Here is a 15383-nt window from a genome sequence, read left to right as displayed (position 1 = left end):
GACGACAAATTTTCCAAAACTGCCTACATTCTAATTTTTAACGGGTTCTTCCTTTTTTGTTGTTGGTACTTAACTTTGGTTTTGGAAGCACAACTAATTTTCAAAGGGCCACAAAGAAGAAGAAGAAGAAGACAATTTTAATGTCCACAAGGCTAAACATAGCCTATGGGACATCCCACCCAATCTAACCCACTTTTGCAAATCAATCCTTTTCCTATGCAAGGTGATGATGAGTGTCCCCAACTTCTCAATGGTCTCTTCACTGAATAAATTATACCAAGAGCTAGTTATCGAGATATTAACATACCCATCCTTGTTGTCCTTGAAGGTATCGCACTCCAAAATAAAATGCTTTTCTATTGTGCACTTTTTTGGAGCAAAAAATTATACACTCTTTCTTTCCAAGCTTCTCTTGGCCTTTTTCAACACCCAATTTCACAACAAAGTTGATGAGAGTTAGTTCTTTATCGACCAATAAGAATTTTAGCTCTCCATGAAATATTGTCCCCTATGTACGCTTTTTGAAGATGATCACATGTGGAATTGAGCACATTGATATAACAATTTTTTTTCTCTCTAATCCTATATCGCAAATGTGCTTGTAGAACTTATCCATAACAAAAACCTTTATCTCTTTACTCTTTGTGGAGCATATAATTAAGTATATGTTCTATTTAATCATTCATTTGATGTCTTGTTGCATAAATCTTCCTTCTTTTGCACAATATGTCATTGAAAACAACTAGAGAGCATCTACCTTCTTTTATTTGTTCGATTTTTTCTAAATAACTTATAAGACATTAATAACAATTGCTTCAATAAACCATAAAAATCATATTTCTATTTTTAAACTTGCTTGTGATCAAAATTCTTCCTTAAATTTTCTCCCACAGTGAGACTGAGGTGCCGGTGGTCCACGAGAAAAATCTCCGCAGTTACATGGTTGCTTTTTCTTTTCCCAACCCCAGCACTTTAAGTTTTAACCTTTATTCCACGAACATGTCGACTGAAAATAAGCCAAGCAATCACCACAACATATCAGTAGAACTTTTCATACCTTTGAAATGCGACAGAAAACAATCTGTATGCACTGTTCATACAAACCGAGCTAATAAATAGATCTCGGGAAGCGCATGTGGGTGTTTCTGAAATCAGTGTATTAGTCTTGGCTGGACATGGTTACTTTCTGACCTGAACTGTGGACTTGTCTCTGAAGGCCTCCGTCTCCTGTACTTTTTGATTGCTCAAGCACTTTGATAATATTTTACGGCGAATTATAATGGCTTCCAGGTATGGAACTTGGGAACCCTTTTGAAAGTTTTGTTGATTTGGATGTAGGTCTGCAAGTCACTTTTAATTGTAAAGTAGGGTGTGAAACTAGAGCAGGTCACAAGTATTAGAGCTTTCTAACCCTTTATAGGAATTTTTTTTTGGGTAATTCTTGGGTGAGTTGATCGGCTGCCTTCTTAAATGTTGTGGAGCATGCTTGGTTCACATGGTTGATATTTGAACTTGCATCACAGTTGAATATGCATTCTTAAGATGCAAACTTAGGTCATATTTCATTTTAACCTCGTTAAACCAGTTCATGTTAAAATATATTTCATAATCGTCGTAACCTTGTCACTTGTCTACCGGGGTTATGGACTTTATTAGTCCAGTGAAATAGTGTGTTGAATCTGTAGTACACTGTTACATGTGCCATGCATTGCCATTACAGTACAAACTCTTGGACACTATGTACATGATTTTACAAGTCATTTCAGTGGTTTTAGGGAAGAGTTCAGAAAAGTAAAGCTGCAAATAATCTTAAGCTATAAGCACCAAAACTTTGAATGAATTGGTGATATGTTTTGGATAAAATTTGGGCCTTCACTTGCATGAACATTCTTTTGTGAAGTATTGATAGTTATGGGGGATGCATTTATAGATCCCCACCCAGGAGTTAGTAATTTTAAAGGAGTGGAGAAATTTGATCTTCAATAGGCCGGCTGAGTAGAGAAAAGCAAGATACAAGCTGTGACTTTCTTTCAAACTTCCAGTATGAAGACAGAATTGAAAATTGCAGAAATATAATGCCAATTTATTTCTGGAGAAAACTGCTTAATGCATAACCACTGCTACTGAACTGGAATATTGATCCACAAGACAAACCGACGAAGCTCTTACTTCATTAACCAAACGGGATTTTGTTTTTTTCCATGGTTAATATTAAATAACACATTGTTGAAAATAAGGACCAGACACGAGGTGTGCTGCAGATCCATACGCCCATAAAGTTTCCATCATCTTTGACCTTCTTGTACCATGTGAAAAATTGACGAAGCAGAGCAAATGTACTGGAAAAAGAAGGCAATATTCCGAAATATATCAGAATAGCTGAACATAGCTAACCGCGATAGGAGCTGAGGCAAATCTGAACATTTAACGTCATATAGCCACAATAATGGAAGCAAAAGCATAAAAAGTGGGCTGTAGAGTGGCATCTTTACTGCATCCTCCTGCCCCAAAGATGGAGCTCTTGCCCTATTTTTTTTACCAGACTGTTCCTGAGCTGATTACCAGCAGAAGCACTGAAAATAGGGGACAGATGCTAAACATGATTGCTGATCCAATACCTTAAACAATCCGACTTTGCTGACATCCTGAGAAAGCTTCCAAAAATTCTGAAGATAGCTCCGAAATTGAGAAATAAACATAACTGCAGACAAAGATTTATAACTGAGATGAAAACTTCAACTGCTGGAAGGAATAGAAACATAGTTACATAACCAAAACGATTCTCGGGGATGCAAAATACCAAATCCAACCTTTCTCCCAACCGTCAAATCATGATTCTTTGCAACATGACTAAACATCAATCCAACTGTCCAGGGGAATTAATCTCCAGAATCCATGTTATCAAGAGGCTAATTTTCATTGGAGGGCAATTTTTCATCATGGTTCCTCCACAAAGCGATCAAGAGCCAGAGGAGTCAAGGTTATGCCAATAGCATAGGCTGTCCACTCCTGTTTATGCTCTGATGGATCCAGATTTCTGATAATGAATTCCATAAAGAGATTCTTTACTTTGTCTTGGGAATAAACCTCTTTGTAAAACTAGGTTATAGAATCTTCAACGGTAAAAGCTTTACCACTATCATAAGGCAAACTTTTAATGATTCGGTTCTTGTAATGTTTTGAACCTTCCCCCTTGTTCTTGTCATTGTTAAACGGGTTAGCGGAGTTGTGTAGCTGAAGTTCAAAGGTTATGATCTCCAACAACCAGTCATCAGCACATTGAAGTAGCTTGAGTTATGTCATTGAGGATATCTCTAGTTCCATGCCTTAACTTTACGATCTAAAGGGCCATGAAGAAGTCAGGTCCCGTACCAATTGCTTCCTTCTCTTATTAATTGGCAACATATGCTTCCTTCTTTCAGTCTGAGCAGGCGTTATGTATAAACTTCCTTCTTTTGTATATATGAGATAGGCTGTAAGTCAAGATTAGTGGTTGCTACTGGTAAGTTATAGAGATGCATTTTTCACCGCAAGAGTCCTAATTTATTGTTTTGTGAGTACATTTACATCTTTTGTAGAGCTGTAGGGTACATGAATTTGGATGCAGGTTTGTGACAGAAGAGTTATCTGATTCATATTAGAATCGCTTGATTTTATATAACATTCTTGTAGCTTGCATTGAATTCATAAACAATGTACTTTTTTTTGTGAGGGTTCGTGTTTTGTGTAGATTTGAGGAGGAGGAGACTGTGGATGGACCCGTTTATAATTTAGGCAAAGGAACCACAAGCATTCATGTCGAAGCCCTTGATGGCCTCGTCCATGTAAATTCCCTATTTACGTTAGCTGTATTTGTTGGTTTGACAATTTCTCCTGGCGATGGAGTATTAGTGGAAAGTGCAAATTGTTTAGCAGGTGAAGACATTTCAAGAAACCTTATGACATTCCAGGTAGTGTCATTCAGTTCATTTCTGTTCTCCAGCTTGGTTGCACAGGGATTGAAGCAAGCCATAGTTCTGATCGATAGCAACAATGTTAAGATGATCTTCAAGGCTTATATCAACAACACCTTTCTAAGAGTTGGGATGCTTTTATCTGCAATAGGTTCAGTTTGTGGGTCTATTTTTCTGATGCTGGCTCTAATGGATTTGATTCAAATAAAACTTGGAACCCTTTCCTGTGGAAGTGGTCGGTCTATAGGAGCAGTTGTACCTCTTTTCATGTTAGTACCAACAGCCTTGGTTATCTACATTTGCATTGTTTCGTATGCTTTCTTGCATTAGGTCGCTTGTATTTTTTACAATGAAAAGAGTTCAGAATAGGAGGTCACATTTATCATTGGTTTTTTTATTAGAAGGCTGCTATTTTCTGTATTATATATGCCACATACTCTGTTCTTTTCATGTGATATGTTTTCTTTCAGTTGGAATAGAGGGGATCCCAGCTTTTAGTATGGTAGACCTCCTACTGTATTTAGTTTGAGTAGTTTTTTAAACTTCATATAAAAAAAGACATCTGTAGTCTGTTGTGTTCTGGTGGAGTTGTAAAGTTGATGCCTATTGTGGAGAGAGTACGGTTTGATTGCGGGTCATGAGACCATTATTCACATATTCATAGAAGGTGATTACTGTAATCTATATGACATATGTTGTATTTGAATATTAACTAATTTTCACATGAGGTGTTTATGGCAACCATATAAAAGGCAACCAATATAATCAACGACAGATCTTTCTGATCATGAGTGATATATCTGCTGTGAATTACAATAAGATCTGATGGCTATTGATGTATATTTCACTAGTTAACAAATATGTTTGTCATAGGAAGAAAATGTAATACTATTACTGGGAACCCGTTATATAAGCAGTTGTAATGTAAGTTATAATACATGTTTCGGCATTATCTTTCTGGTTAGTTTCAATGTAATATGACTTCAAATCTTTGTAATATGGTATTCCTTTTTTTGTCTGCAATAGCATGTATATGAATCTTCACAATACAGTGATTATCCATGGAAATTATTCTTTTGAATGGCTTTCCTTTATACTTCGATTTATCTTCTGTACTTGATCTAGAATAGTTTCCAATGTTTGAAACAGTAGATTTTTACATGCAGTGAATTTTTTTTTCACCCACTTATAATCATGTACATGTCTCAAATAAAGCGACATTACTCTTGAATTTGAGCCGTAAGGAAAGCTGGAGTGGTTCATAGAAAGAAAATGTAATAAACTCGTTATATAAGCAGTTGTAATGTAAGTTATAACACATGTTCTGGCATTATCTTTCTGGTTAGTTTCAATGTAATATGATTTGAAATCTTTGGAATATGGTACTCATTTCTTTGTCTGCAATAGCGTGTATATGAATTTTCACAATACAGTGATTATCCATGGAAATGATACTTTTGAATGGCTTTCCTTTATACTTTGATTTATCTTCTGTACTTGATTGACAATAGTTACCAATGTTCGAAACAGTAGATTTTTAGATGCAGTGATTTTCTGTTCATCCACTTATAATCGGTACACGTCTCAAATTAAACGACATTTCTAATTCTACTCTTGAATTTGAGCTGTAAGAAAAGCTGGAGTAGTCTGATCGAGTTTCTATGTGGAAAGTGGAGAGAGACTAGTTTTCTTTCCTTTTCCCTGTCATTCAGTAGTGGGTAAACATAATTTTTCTTCAAAGGTGAAAAGCCAAGTTGACAGTTCGGGTATGGGTCTGGGTACAATGGTAGGCCAATTTCTTTTTAATCCACTGGCCAGGTGCAGCTGTACTCTCTATCTCTCTCCGTGTTACCCTCAATGTTTACTCATTGGGGTTTTTGTGTCCTCTTCTGGGCTATACGTACAAATTTCTTGACCACTTCTGTTGGTCTCGTGTTTTGGATTTCTCTGCTTTTTCCTCCTTTGTGGAGCCTTTCTAGGTTTCTTTTCCTAGAGCTTTCTATTGTAGACTGCTATTCTCTTGATTCGCTTGACCTGGTTTGCTCAAAATACAATAGAACTCAGCAAGTAGTTTAGGCTTATTAGTTTTACATTTTAATTTTTCCATTTTCCCCTGGGAGGGCAGGGCAACCTGGGCACAACACTGACAATCTAGACTGGAACGTACCCAATCCAGACATACACTCAGGGAGTGCACTTGTAATGTTCTGGGACTGAATCTCATGCCCTGTATTGGTATGTTTTTGGTAAGAGAGTGAAAAATGTGGATAGTGTTAGGGTTATGATCTAAAAGTGTTAGTTGATAGTCAATTAATAATGTCGTTAGTTTAATCAACATGGTTTGTGTTGGATAGTTAATAATTGGTTCCTAAAAGAAAAGTGGTTGTAGAAGTTAAAAGTGTGAATGCCTTTATAAAAGCCAATGCATGAATAATGTAATTAATGTAAAAAATTCAAATATAATATATATGTTTTGTTTTATTTTATATTATTAGTTTTTTTAGACAATTAGGTATTCAGATTTGTGAAATTTTAATATATATAATTAATTTTAGCAGTACATGCAACTTTATAATTGTAATGGTGATAAATACGTTTTTTATTTAATTTTATCTTTTATTTAGGCAAATATCTGAATGTATTTTGGGCCCACATACCTAACTCTGGTTGCTCTTGGCCCTATATATAGTGCTTATTCCTATGCTTGTGTGCAGACAATCCAAGTCCGATTGGCTCATATGTTTTATGTTGATCGTCAATCCAAATTTTATCCATAATCCAATGCTATCAAGCACAGTTGTAACTTGATTGTATAAATCAAGTTGTGTTTAATGGTGTGAAGTCATCTTTATAGTTACAATCTTGGTCCACTTAAATATAAAAAAAAAATAAAAAAATCAAACATTAAGATAGTTGACTCTATATCACACTTTGGGCCCAAGTTGATTTGAACAAATATTCATGATTTGTGTTATGTTTATGTATTAAAAAATGTTCATTGCATTCATTTTAATAATCTAATATCAAGAGGATCATTGATTATCACAAGAACAATCATTTGCATCCACTCTCAAATTTAAGAATCAAGCAAATAATCTAGCATATCTAATTACACTCATCCAAGCACATGATGTGGATCACCTAATAATCATTTTAAAATTGAATTGTAATTTTGAAACTCGATGTCTACTAAGATATTTGTAAATATCAATAGGTTGAAAAAAAAATTAGTGTCATGAAAGAAACTATCAATGAAGAGATTTCTAACTTTAGGGACATAATGGCCTCAATACCATAAACCAATGAACAAGGTGTATGCCTTGTGGGAGTATGAATAGTAGTTCTATAAGCTCATTGAGGAAGAACAAATTGTGTGTGCCAATCAATTTCATGTTTATCAAACTATATTTTTCTCAAAATTGGTCATGGTTTTATTGGTAGCTTAAGCTTGTCCAATACTTTGTGGGTAAGAAATTTGTTTTTGAATATGAAACTTTTCTATGAATTCTTTCTAGTCTTTTTTCATTCAAGATGTGCCATTATTTGTAACTATAGTAGGTGGCAAGCCAAATCTAAAAATAATGTTATACATGATGAAAGCACAAATATTAGTTAATCTAGTGATTTTTTAAAGGGACGGCATCAACTCACTTATTGAAATAATTGATAGTAGTGAAAATGGAAGTGTATACATCAGAAGAAGCCAAGGCAATATTATCCACCAAGTTTAATCCTTATGTAGAGAATGACCAAGGAGAAGTTAATAGATGAATCTAAAGGGTGGGTGCATGTTTTAGGTTACCACACATTTGACACATGTTGCATATTTTTGGAAAGCATACTACGATTTTTTTCATACTCCAATAATATCTTCTATGTAATCTAGTTTTTGAACCAATAATCTTGCAGTCTTGTTACCACTACATATGCCTCGATCACTTGGTGCTTCTTCAAGAAAACTAGAATTTTCATTATCCTCAAAATATTTAAATAGTAGACTATTATAACCATGTTTATAGTGTTGGAGAATTAGGATATTATCTAATCAATTATATAAATTAGCTCTATTAATTACTTTATTACTTAAACTAAACTTAGGCACTTTTTCCTTTTATTAGATTAGAATATTAATATCTTATGTTGTCTCGTTCATTATGATTGTGACACTTAACACTAGTTGATTTAATCTTGTTTTAGGGTTTGGGTTTAGGGTTTCATTCATGTTTTTCATAAGGAATCATTCATTCATTCTAACATAATCTTGTGTGCATCAATATACAATTCTCAGGTTGTTTTTATTCTTGCTTGATCTCCATTTGTGATAGGTTTTCTGCTTGTAGACGATTCATGGGTTTGTGGGGTTGAACAAATAATTTCAACATGGTATTAGAGCTCCAGATTTACTAAGTCCCTATTCAAATTCTTGAGGGATCTAACCTTGAGAGAATTTCTGGTACACTTTGTGCTCAAATGAAGGTTGTCATCATGTTTGCAATGTCCCATAACCTATAGATCGACTGTCATTACATCAAAATCCTTGAGCAATTGAAGTTTTGGACAATTTTTGCTGAAGGCAAAAAATCAAGGCAAGATGTGGGGGTTAGTGAAAATTTTGAGCACATTCGGGCAAAACGAACCTCACCATTATGCTTAGAATGGTCGAAAACCCAAAGATTGCCTATCCAAATGCCAAAATATGTCTAGTTGAAAAAAAAGAAAAAAATGAAAATCTCCAAAGATTTTTGTATTGGTGAACCCAAGACATGACTACAAGGGGAGGTGAATCAATCTAGATCTTCAAATCAAATTAATTATAAACAACATTTAACTATTCTACAAAAATACTAAAAACACATCAAATATCAACACATGAACACCAGATTTACATGGAAAACACAAACATGGAAAAACATATGAATACAAACAATTACAATGTTTTAGACTTAATACCAAGGAGCAACATGCACATGAAAGACTTGCAAGACTAAGGCACACTACCTTAGACAAGATACTATAAAGGGGAAAATCAGGCGACTTGACAATATCCAACATAGAAGCAGAAATCACCAAATCACCTATTTTCGCTTGAATGGGGAGATGCCTTCACATTCAAACGAGGGGGGAAAATCCACTAGATTCAATCACTAATCAGATTAGGATTGAATACTAAGTAGATTGATTGAAATGGAATGTGCTTGACCCTCTTTTGTAAGTTGACTAGTTAAATTAAGACTTGGTGCTAGAAATGAAGGCAAATCTGAGAAAACAGTGAGTTGTAAATTCGAGATTGCGTTGTGCACCTGGATCTGAGAAGTATGAGATGATTCATAACTGGTATGCAAAAACTACCAAAAATAGCAGGGACTAGGATGCCCTCCTCTTAGTCCTCCAAAATTTTCGATCGCCGAAAAGGGTTTTTTCGTCTGTGTCTGAAGCTTATGCCAAGAGTTATAGCTGCGCACCTTTTTTCTGCACACAGAAGGAAAGGGAAATGTGTTGGGGATAGAGGTTTACCTTTAGGTTAAACCTCAGTTTTGGAATTAACCAAGTGGTTGAAATAATTTAATTGAAATGATTGAAAGTAGAAATCCTCCTCTTTGAGGGGATGTTGAATTGACCAAAATTGAAAAGCTTATATCTCCTTGTGAAGTTTTGCTTGCCTCTACATGGAATTAGGACTTCATGAATTAGGATGATGATCTCCTCTTTAATGCTTGAAATCTTGACTCTATTGCTGCTCCAAAGCTTGAAGGAAGATTGAAAATGCTTAATTTCTCTTGAATGCTTGAAGACCTCTTGTGTGTGCTTGTGGATGCTTCTTTTCTCAAATGAGAGGGGAAATCCCTCTTATATAGTTGCTCGTAGGGAAAACGAATTAATTTTTCGACATGAGACGACATGGAGGGGTTTTTCTCGCTCAAATTTGAGGTAGGTCAGGGGGGCCAAAATAGGTTCCCATTAGGGAGGACCAGGGCGCCACACCTTGGTTTTGCCCTATTTTGGGGCAGGATCAAGGTGGCAATGAGGTGCATCTTTGAGCTAGATGGTGTTTATGACATATATGAGCGTAATCAGGTCTCTGATCAAGCCAAGGGGCACAAACACTAAGGTGAAGACCCAAATGTGATAAAAAATTACAAGGGATGCAATTTTAAGATGCTATAGATACATGAACTTGCACAACTGAGACACATTGCTTTAGGGCAAGATATAAGGAATTGTCAAAAGACTCACTATTAATCAACACTAGAGAAAATAGTAGAGATGATATGAGAAGGATCTCTTGATCATGAAATTGTCCTTGAATATTTGTATCAAGCGACCAATAAGGAATTGCCAAAGGATCCACTGTTAATCAACGTTAGAGAAAATAGTAGAGATGATATGAGAAGGATCTCTTAATCATGAAATTATCCTTGAACATTTGTATCAAGCGACCAATGTCATGACAAACATCTTTGATATCTATCAATGTCTCAGCACATTGTCTCACATAATGTATCACCTTCAAAGCTCTTCACAAATTGACTTCTGCACATTTATAGTCTCAAATTTGCTTGCACATCTTTCAAATTTTCTTCTCATCAATTCACACATGATCTCATCCACACCCCTTAAATATAAGATAGATCATTTAAAAACTAATTAAGGGAGCAACAACCAAAATAAGCATTATTACACAAAATGAGCCACCCGGACCAAAAATACTAAAGACGGTCCACTCCAGGAGAAAAAAGGGGACCCAAATACATCATGTCACATCCTTCCAAGACAAATACAATTATCCGCACATGCTAACACGTCCTCCAAGGTTGCCATCAAATGTAATGTGCAGATAGGCAATAGAGCTCATAAAAAAGACATATTCCAATACAAATTATTCCACGCGGATCTCCATAGACCATGGTGATAACCATAACAACATTCTAACTCATTCTCCAATGCATATCCAGACCCTTAACAACATTCTAACAATATAGATATTGTTATTTATTAATATTATTAAATAAAAAATAAAAAATATAATATAAGGATGAGTTAAGAATTAGGAAAATATATGATCCTCATAATAGATCATAGAATATGTCCAAAATTTTGAAATAAACTTATCACATAGTCAAAATCTTAAAATCATTTCAAACACACTATCCATCAACCTTTCCCTATCTAAGACCTGAAAAAGATTTGTGGAGAGATTTTCCTCATATGTAAAATGGAAGGGTAATGGCAAGTTGGAAGTGGGCGAGAATTTTGTTAGATTAAATCAATTTATGTTTTTTTCAGCACAATCCAACTACCTACAAAGTTAACGTTTTATGTAGAAATGTTAAATACAATGGGCAATAACTAAACTCCAATCTTTAGTTTATATTAGCGAGCTTCAATTTATCAGCCATGTAAATCTCTATCTATTTCTCTGTTTGTTTGTTTTGAACTGAGTTGAAATGGTTTGCTTAATTTATTGTTGGATTTAAGTAGTATATTTTAGATTTTGAGTTGTCTAATTTATTGTCAAATTTAAAGAATACATAGATTTTATTTGGTTAGTATAAGATGTCTTTGTGATTATATCTTTCTATTGGTTGGAGGGTGATAAGGAATTAGAGGTATTAAGTTGTATCAAGTTTTATAAATGAAACTCATATTTCTAGGCCTTTTGATATTTTAGTATATTTTTAAATTTTGTTCATATTTATAAAACTTAATTATGTGTCCAAGATGCCTATTTAAATTGCTTTAACTTAATAAAATATCATTTCATTTAAAAAAATATTAAATTAAAATGTCTTATTTCCAAAATATTAGATAATAGATAACCTCAAAACATAAATGTGTAAAATTTTGACAATTGTAAACTAATTGTCAAATTTTTTGAGAGAACATATTGACAGGTAGTAACTATGGATAATGAGAATTCATGATCGAGAATTGAACTTTCAATAACTACAATTGAAAAATCCAAGGCATCATTTAAATTCATATAACTATGAAATATAAAAGAAAAAACCAAAAACTACGAATTTGAGAACTACATGACCATGTGCAATTTATGAAAGACATAAACAACAAAATAGAATCAAAATACGTTGATTCTAATCCATTTCCTATCACACAGTTCTCTTATTTGTCAAGTATTAATTTGGTTTAAGGTGCATGTTTGCCACGTTTTAGTTGCACCGCATGTCAATTGTCCTTGTCTCACATGTACAACTAATACTAGTGTATTCACATTTGCAACACTATCATGCAATGATGAAAAATAGATTAATTTTCTTTGTATCGATGCAAAAAATTCCAAATTGGTAGACTTGGTAGTACTATTGTTGTAGTGCTTGTGGTTCTACATGTCCTTTGAGAGTCATTCAATTTTTTAGTATGTTTTATTTCCTAGATTTAAATAATAGGGGATTCATAACCTGTATCATGTAGAGGAGTCGTCTATCCTCTATACAAAACAACACTTAATCAAAAGCACAAAATCTACAAATCACAACAGTCTTTTATGCAATTTCTACTGGTTCAATCTTCCTAATCTGCCTTCTCAATGTTGTCTTACAACAAAAAAATCCATTGAAAAAGTTGTGTTAAACCCAAGGCAGGACTGAGAGGGGGGGGATGAATCAGTCTAAACAGAAATTAATGCAACACATAAACAATTAAGCAACAACACATATCCAACACATGAACACCAATTATTTTTACATGGAAGACCCAAACAGGGAAAAACCACGGTGAGCACTTGCCCACAAAATATATCACTATGTATGTCAGATTACAATGAAAAGAGATCACTGCTTCAGACTTGCAAACCGAGGCTAATTGCTTTTGGGGCAAGACAAAAAAGACATCGTCAAGCGACCAACATCAACACACACAACTCAAACCTCAATTGTTAACACTTTGTCTCAAACCTTTGTCACAGTCTCAAAAAAACTTGTATATCATTCAAACACAACTCTTCTTCTCAGCTCTTCACTGAATTTTGCACACTTCCTTTCACATTCTCTACATTGTTCTTCCCACTCTCACTTTTTCACTTTCCACATTCAAATCAATCATATGCATTCCTTATATACAAGATAGACCATCAAAGCTTAAACCAAGTTGGCCTGAAATAAAATATACCTCCTGGACCAAAAACACACATGCTAATCCACTCCAGGAGAAAGAGGGAACCAAAACACATATTTCAAAGATCAATTTACCAATCCGCAATCACCAAAACATGACTAACAACATATCAACACGCTACACATCCATATAAGCAATTAATGGTCAAAACATATTCCCCAATGCAAATAACTCTAATCCGGATTTCCACACGCTATGGTGAGACCCATATCACATAAAAAAACCTTCCACAAAATATATCCGGACCCAAAGATAGGTCTAGCATAAAATATCAAAACCAACTATGAATAACACCACAACATCTAGAGGATTCAATGATATTTCTAGACCACAAAACTATCATATCCATGATACCAAAACTATATCCAAAGAAGATAGCAATAACAAACAACATCAACAACACTTTTTGGACCTGAACACTTCCAAAACAACCAATAGAACAACTGCATCACCAACACAACAAGATATCTTTGCACCACAGACTTTCTCGACTAACATCGATCTCAAAAACAAGTTTGATGCCAATGACAACCATGTCAACACATACTACTTCCAACAATCCGCCCCTTTTTCATTGATGGCACCACTTGACTAAGCATGCAAACTTGATCAATACTACTCAATCTCAAAATTGCTCAAACTCTCCCAAAAATTGAATTTCTCTACTACACAATCTCTCCACTGCTCAATCTCTCCTTATAGGAAACAATGTAGCAAACTAAGAGGGGGGGGAGGTGGGGGTGGTGGTGAATCAGTTTCCACACAAACTTTCTGCAACTTAAACCACATATCAAATCTAATAATTAACAGTTTAAAACATGAAACAACACTACATCAATAACACACACAATGCCAAGATTTTTGAAGTGGAAAACCCGATTAAGGGAAAAACCATGGTGGGAACCTACCCACAATGAGATAATACCCTGTTAGGAGTAAGTGAAATATTATAATGGGGAATGCACATGCATTCAGGCACACTGCCTAAGCTCATTGCTCAAATAGAAGAAAGGGCTACAACCCTGAGGAAGAATCATTGCCTTACAAAAGATTCAGACAACAATCTAGATTACATGAAATGATGAAATAGCATCTCCCAGTGCCTGATTACAATTCTGATTAAGCACATATACTCAAACTCTACTCTTCACACTTTTGCACACTCTTTCACACTTCTTCATTTTTCTCCTTTGCCACTGAAAGATCAAAACAATATTCGCACACGCAAATACATCTCTCAAATGAATATTACATATATTTAAACAATTCATCGACCTATGTTTCAAGGTCGGCTAAACCCTCAACACAAATTACAAAACAATAACCTCACACACTACAACAACGCATGTGAACCAAAACAATGGTGGCCAAGATATGGTCTAGAACCAAATCACCACCACAAATATGAAACATCGCCAAGAATTATGCCTCGATCATCTGAACATGCTACAATCACCGTACATGTCGCATAACACGAAGAACACCATCGGATTAAGAAATGATCAATATTGTGCACAACGATCAATGCGGACCAACAATACGAATAGAGCATGATCTAGAAACATTCACAAGCAACGTAAATTGCATCACAACAACTTGGATTACTAGAATCATCATCCTTTGTACCAGAGCTCAAGAACACCAACATAATTGACTGTCAAGATGTGTGGGAGAAAAAAAGCGAGACTAGGTCAACATACCCTAATCCTACTCTTTGACACACATTACGGAATACGAAAGAGCCTAGAGATATCGCACGATTGGCGACTTCTTTTGGTGAAAGAGAGAGCCACGGGATATCTATTAGGATTCCTATTCCCTTGTTGAAATTGTAAGATCAAGTAATGCAAGTTCAAACCCTAATCCCAAAATGCAAGTATGAACCAATAACAAGATTGCAGATTTGAGATTAAACAATGAACAGCTGTAAATGTAAGGATAAAATAAGAATGCAGATATGTACCCGGAGTCAAAATCGGACTGAAAATATTCGGGACGGGGGCGCGGGCGCCACTGTCCTGAAAACTGCACCGGAAACCACTGTTCTGCACTCTGAAACACTGTCTGGAAACTGTCTGCAAACTGTCTGTCCGGAGGACCAGGGCGCCCAGCGCCTCTGTCCCAGGGACCAGGGCGCCCAGCGCCCCTGTCCCGGTCTCCTGCTCTGCAATTTCACACCGAGTGCTATCCCAACTTTCTCTCTCCGGATCTGTATCCTGCGGCGTCGTCCGAATCCCGAAACCTACAATAATATCTGAAAAGGGGGAGGGGCGGCTATATAGGGTTTTGCCTTAGTCA

At 35.3% G+C, this 15383-nt stretch overlaps 1 protein-coding gene across 1 annotated transcript; it reads left to right on the top strand.

Annotated features, from left to right (window-relative positions):
• The first annotated feature begins 875 nt into the window (after positions 1-875).
• LOC131050085 (uncharacterized) lies at positions 876-4741 on the top strand. Its single transcript, XM_057984221.2, has 2 exons — positions 876-1290; positions 3731-4741. The coding sequence occupies exons 1-2, from the start codon at positions 1280-1282 to the stop codon at positions 4281-4283; spliced, it is 564 nt and encodes a 187-aa protein (XP_057840204.1). The 5' UTR covers positions 876-1279; the 3' UTR covers positions 4284-4741.
• The last annotated feature ends 10642 nt before the right edge of the window (positions 4742-15383 follow it).

This window comes from Cryptomeria japonica, chromosome 8 (genome assembly GCF_030272615.1).
Source record: "Cryptomeria japonica chromosome 8, Sugi_1.0, whole genome shotgun sequence".
NCBI lineage: Eukaryota > Viridiplantae > Streptophyta > Pinopsida > Cupressales > Cupressaceae > Cryptomeria > Cryptomeria japonica.
The sequence above is the reverse complement of the archived record's forward strand: the minus strand, read 5'-3'. Positions and strand labels throughout refer to the sequence as shown.